This window comes from Delphinapterus leucas, chromosome 14, assembly GCF_059928025.1.
Source record: "Delphinapterus leucas isolate spDelLeu-1000000601 "Yukka" chromosome 14, BTC_Dleu_Yukka2, whole genome shotgun sequence".
Lineage (NCBI taxonomy): Eukaryota > Metazoa > Chordata > Mammalia > Artiodactyla > Monodontidae > Delphinapterus > Delphinapterus leucas.
This window is the reverse complement of record NC_143142.1, coordinates 67,030,504-67,036,503: the sequence shown is the minus strand read 5'-3', so window position 1 is coordinate 67,036,503 and position 6,000 is coordinate 67,030,504. Positions and strand designations below refer to the sequence as shown.

General features: G+C 35.6%; 1 protein-coding gene across 4 annotated transcripts in view; it reads right to left on the bottom strand.

Moving 5' to 3' along the window:
* Window positions 1-672: 672 nt before the first annotated feature.
* Window positions 673-6,000, bottom strand: part of SMAD4 (SMAD family member 4) — a 56,029-nt gene continuing 50,701 nt past the window's right edge. For 2 of the 4 annotated variants that reach the window (XM_022584466.3, XM_089895200.1), the window contains exons 11-12: window positions 3,969-4,107; window positions 673-2,479 (exon numbers count right to left, since the gene is read on the bottom strand). In XM_022584466.3, the coding sequence (XP_022440174.1) occupies window positions 2,268-2,479; window positions 3,969-4,107 (351 nt within the window). In that variant the 3' untranslated portion in view covers window positions 673-2,267. Of the gene's footprint in view, window positions 2,480-3,324; window positions 3,438-3,470; window positions 3,493-3,968; window positions 4,108-6,000 lie in introns of those variants that run through there. The other 2 variants (XR_002646166.3, XM_089895201.1) reach the window with 2 other exon arrangements.

The window sequence follows — 6,000 nt, the reverse complement described above, 5'->3', positions numbered from 1 at the left end:
AGAAGTACTTCTATGTACTTGTCGTATTTTTATGGCTCTTTGCAAAAGGAAACCAAAGTGGGTGGCTTGGCCTGAAAGACAGACTACTTAGCAAATATTTTCCACAATACTTTCCCTAGATGATTAAACATGTAAACCTTCTTTAAAGTAGAATAGGAGGCAATGGATTATATCATAGCATGCTTGTGGTTCTAATCTAACATCCTCAATTTTTAAAATCTGTTATTCTAAAACTCTCTCCTCTTGCTCCTATTCTTCATTCACAATAAAACAGACCTAAGTAAAAAATTTCTAGAGAATGAAGATACCTTTTAAAAAATCTGCCAATAAAACGTAAAATCACCAAACTTTACAGATTAAGATTAGGTCTTTAACAGAAGTATCTGTAAGTACTCAAGAGTATAAATGAGTTGGTAGAAATGTTATTTTAAAAAACAAAATACAAGTAGCTTGGATCAAGATATGTTTAAATCACAGCAATAAGCAAACTCAGTGGTTTCTAGGATGGTCTTACTAAGAAGACCTAAGCAAAGAAGTAGAAGATTTGTTGATTTAAGTTGATATAAGGATGACTATCATGCATTAAGTGTTTCTCATGTCTCAAACTTGTAACACACCTGAAATAATCTTATTACACTTAGAAAGGCCCTCCATGAAGAAAGCAAAAACAGCTGAAAGATAATCCTTGATTTATTTCACACTATTTATCCTGTAGACAACCTACTTATAGACAATCAGGCCTAGTTTTGCTACAGTAAAATAAAAGTTAAAAAAATAACCAACCCTACACTTGATACATAATGTCCATAGGGAAGTCCTGGTAGAGTGGGAGAAAAAAACCAAAGCTGCCCAATAGTACTGGCTGTTTGCCTGTCACTTAGTAGAAGGTGTCTCGCCACTAAGGTTGGACTCAAAAGTGCAAAAGAAAAAAAACTTAAAAATCAAACCTAGAATTCAACTTTGCATGTTGAGATTCAGTTTTATTTATGCTACTAGCTAAGTAAAAAGCATACATATTGTATCTGTGGTACAGTCAATACATTTGCAACTTTTCTACTTAAATTCTCTATACAAAGTCACTGCCAATTCATATGATCATTGATGGCAAAGGGCTTAGAATAACCAAAAGGTATAAAAAAGTTTGCAGTCTTGCCCCAAGATACAAAAACTGAATTTTAAACAATGTCATAACATACATGATTTAAACAGTATACGAAAAAAAAGTCACACATCAAATCAAGTACAAAAATATCCAAACTACCTATTATGAACGGTAATGTTTCCCTTATTCTGCACTGTATTTAACACAGAATTTAGCAATTCCCAAAATATTCATTATTTAGTTTAAGCACTGCCACCTTTGCAGAATGGTTAAGATATTAGATGGAGTGACACTGCTTTTAGTGTTTTTAAAAATACAAAACCTTTCCCTATGTTAATGAAGGAAAGAAATTCCTCCTCTAGGCTTCTTAGTAACCAACCCTGTGCCTAGAAATATAGAATACATCTACTGTTTAACAGGGCTAAAGTAGATTTCGTGATAAATAGTTATCCAACAAAGATAACAAATGTAATTTTAAATGATATTCCTTTGGTAATTTTAAGGAATTCTCAATATACAGAGATTAGTGTTTTGCCTTGGCAAAAGAAAAATTGAAGTCGCAAGACAATCTGAATTGAAATCATCTTCACTAGTTTAACTTGAAAAAAACATTTGCATAAAAGGTTATAATACATTACTATCTTCTTTTTTAAACACAGAGTAAAGTTGCTCTTGGTAAAATTAACTCACCCGCATGGCACAATATTTTGGAGTAAAGTATGTTCAACAATAACAACTCACACACAAGATAACATAGGTGAATTAACTTTGAGAACTTCTCTGCCTTTAAAATCAGCAATATTGAATTTATTCTGTAGAATAACACACATATCAATGTTCTGCATATAAAAGGCTCTAAAACATTTTAAAGGGCTAAATTTTCCAGCATTGGAATGATTCCTTCATACATAACTGGTGAAGATTTAATGTGTTTTTCCTGATATTCAAGCTCTGAGCCATGCCTGAAAAGTTCTAAATAGGAAAAAAAAATTGTTTAATCCAGTTTCTGTCTGCTAGGAGCAAGGCAGCAAACACATTTTTCAACCCCTTATGAAAAGATAAAGCAGAACAAAAGTGAAATATATCTTCAGATTATAAACAGGATTGCATTTTATAGTCCACCATCCTGATAATGTTAAGGGCCCCAACACTAAGTTAAAAGACCTCAGTCTAAAGGCTGTGGGTCGGCAATAGGCATGGTGTGAAGTACTTCATCTAGGAGCTGGAGGGCCCGGTGTAAGTGAATCTCAATCCAGCAAGGTGTTTCCTTGATGCTCTGTCTTGGGTAATCAGGCCCCCAGCCTTTCACAAAACTCATCCTGAGTATGCATAAACGACGAAGGTCATCAACACCGATTCCAGCAGCAGCTGACAAACCTAACAGAAAAGATTTAGATGACGTCAGAGGGATAGCTGATCTCTTCCCATCCTCCCTAAATCTTACATTAATAAGGTGATTAGCTTTCTTTACTTCATTCTCCCCAGCATATAACTTCTCTGTCAAGGTGCCAAAAAGTAAGTGTAGATCTATACTTTATCAACAGGGACTGAAAACTTTTGGTAAAGACCACCTACATTCCACATGGGTCTTCTAGCTACCATCAATTATGAATTACCACAATCCACCAACACCCCACCTGTTTTTCTCTTTAGAAGTGGAGGTGAAGGAATAAAAAACAACTTGTTTTTAAGAGGTAGTGCATGTCTACAGGTTGGTTCTAAGAACCTTACTGTCTGTCTAAACAGTCTAGTTCAGAGTAAGACATGACTAATAATGAGACAGTTAACAGTCCTGGTTCCACTAAGACTTCTTGGGTGACCCAGATGATGTCTGTCTCTCAGTTTCACAATGTAACAGAGATAATATGTAATTACTCAACAGGGGGCAGTAGATGAGAATGAAAAATTTAATAATAGATCTGGATTCTTTAGTAAAAGCATGTTTATAACATCAAAACTAGCAAATTAATGGTTTAGATGCCCAAATCTTTAAAAAAATAAAATTTTCTAAATGAGTATGCCTTATCTACCTCGAAATTGTAAACTCCTGAACATAAGTCACAACGGAGACTCTGCATCTAATTTTCCAGTCAAAACATACAGTCATATAGTCAATCTGCATTCATCAATATTACAATGAAACTAATGGGAGGAATTTGTTATGTACTGTAGAGAAACCTGCAGGGCCACTGCAGTTTTCTTAGCCAGTGTGATTTGCTTACCACACTGAAGAGGTTAAGAACAGGGGTTGAATGAATCACTAGTTATGCCTTCAGACGTGGAAGATGGGTGCCACGTGTTTCCATCATAAAAGTCTATAGTCAGGAGTTTAACTCTGCAGTAAAAAATTCCCCATCAGTGTGAAACCTGGCACACAGTTCAATTTTACCCTAAAATTAAAAAAAAGTCTACAAGTTACCAAAATACCACCCTCACTTAGTTTTCTCTCCATGCTTAGCATACTTAAGAAAAAACTGGAGAGGTGCCTAACTCTGAAACTGAAATATGCTTTCCTTCTAGAATAAAGCAAAGCATGTCGGTGATCTCAACCCACCCTGGCTGGTGAGGCAAGAATTAAAAGCATCAGCAAAAAAAAGGGGAGACTGATCAATATAATATAACCCCCTTTCTCCTTTATCCCATACTCCCTTTTTTGATACAAAAAGAATGAACACAGGGTCCTAAACAAAGGGCAACTATTACAGAAGAACAGTTCTCTTTTTTTTGTTTACAAATTCAAAAATGTTATCCCAGTAAAAAGGACTTTAATTTCTATTATTGCTGAAATTAACTAATCAACTGAGTCAATCAAGATAAAACGCCAACTATTGCACTTTAAAAAAAAAAAAATCAAAAGTATACTTACTGATAGCTGGGGCTATTCCACCTACTGATCCGGGGCCAGGGATGTTTCCTGCCACGGCTGCTGCCTGGGCAGCTGCTGCAGCTTGTGCAGTAGCTGCCTGTTGTTGCATCTGACGATGACACTGACGCAAATCAAAGACCTTAAAAAAAAGTACAAGTCTCATGCCATGAGTCCAGCAGAAAATATTCCATACATCAAAAACCAATGCACAATTTATTTAAAACTCATAGCTTAATTTAGCTCTCAGAATTAAAGAATTAAAAATTTTAATTTTTTATGTATATGTAGTTCTTAGGAAAGGTGGCTTGAAGCTCACCAAGAGGCACATTTCACTATGAGGACAGCTTTGGCTGCCACAGCTCTCTGTATCCTTTATCTAGAGTTCAGTGTGGGGCAGCCATTATTGTCCTTGTGAAAAACCACACCACTGTGTAAAATGAACAGTTAAGAAATCATCCCTCCCTTTCATAGCCAAATTGCTGAGAGTTTTCTTTAGGCTGAATCGATGGCCTAGATCACACGGCCAACTTCTTTTCTTTATCATTCTATTTGGAGGAGTGAATAAAAGGCACTGTCACTATATAAGAAAACAACTACATTTCTCAGAGATGCACACTTTAATCCATAGGAGCAAAATAACATGATATTTAGGACTTGTTTTAAAATACTTTAGAAACAGAGGAAAAAGAATAGATGAAGTACATGTAAAATCTTAACAACTACTGAATCTCAGTGATAGATACATGGGATTTCATTAACTAGTTTCTCATTACTTTCTGTATGCTCATGATTAAAAAAAAAATGCTTAGCTTTGAATCCTATCACTGATACCTGCTACCTACATGGGTTAAATTTCTTAACCTCTCTGAGGCCTCAATTTTCTTATCTATAAAATGGGAATGCTAAGTGTACATGCTTTTTTATAAGGTTGTTATAAACTTGGCATAGTATACAGTAAGCTGTCAATAAATGTTACTTATTATATTTTATTTTAGTTTTGGCCTCCCATGTAGCCATTGACCTTTCAGGATAAGTTAAGGCGTTCATAAGTAATTTCAATGTTCTTTATCAGCCATGCCAAGGGCTGGCATTTTTTAAAGCACTGGAAGATTACACAAGCAGAGTGATCATCTTAGAAGTTGCAAGAAAGGAAAACAAGGACAGAGCAGAAGCAAGACTGCTCAATGCACTTTTTTTTATATCATTTTAATTTCTGAACCATGTGACTATATTCCTTTGTCAAGAGTAAATTACATTAAAAAAATCCTTCTAGTATGCACAAAACCCAAATATAAGCAAGCATAACTATCCTTGACAATAAAAGAAATCAAAGAATGCATAACATAGTACTTTATCAGATAAACAACAGGTTTGGAACCCAAACCATTAGTTTTCAGATGCCTGAAAAATTCTGACTGTCTTTAGCCATGGTATTTACATGAAACATAAGAGCATACAACAACAATAAACAAGAGAACCCTCTTCAAACAGCAAACCACATTCCTATTTACTTATTTCTCTACTCAATGCCAATCTTCCAGCATCAATGACGGACAAAACTTAGACTATCCCATTCTCTGAAGAGATAGAAATTTGTCACAAATAGATGTATTTATTACCTGACCAAACTATCAGTCCTAAAAGGCTTCAGAACAGAAAGCATGACAAAGTCAGGTCTGGAAATCAGAAATCCCGCAATGCCCAGAACAAAACCCACTGTTTTTTCAAGATTCCCAAGAGTCCATTAGATTCTGAAATTTTCCACTGGGCTCTCTGACCTCTTAGAAGGCATCACCTAGCACAGTACAAAGTGGGACTCAAATATTTGAAATGCCAAATAGCTCTACAACCACTTTTTTTTAAAGAAAGAAACTAACAAACCTTATTTTTTAGAGCAGTTTTAGGCTCACGATAAAACTGGGTAAAAAGTGAAGTGAGCTCTGCCTCCCTACTCAATCACAGCCTCCCTCACCGTCAACGCCCCGCACCACAGTGGTGCCCCTGCTACATCGATGAACCTACCCTGACACAC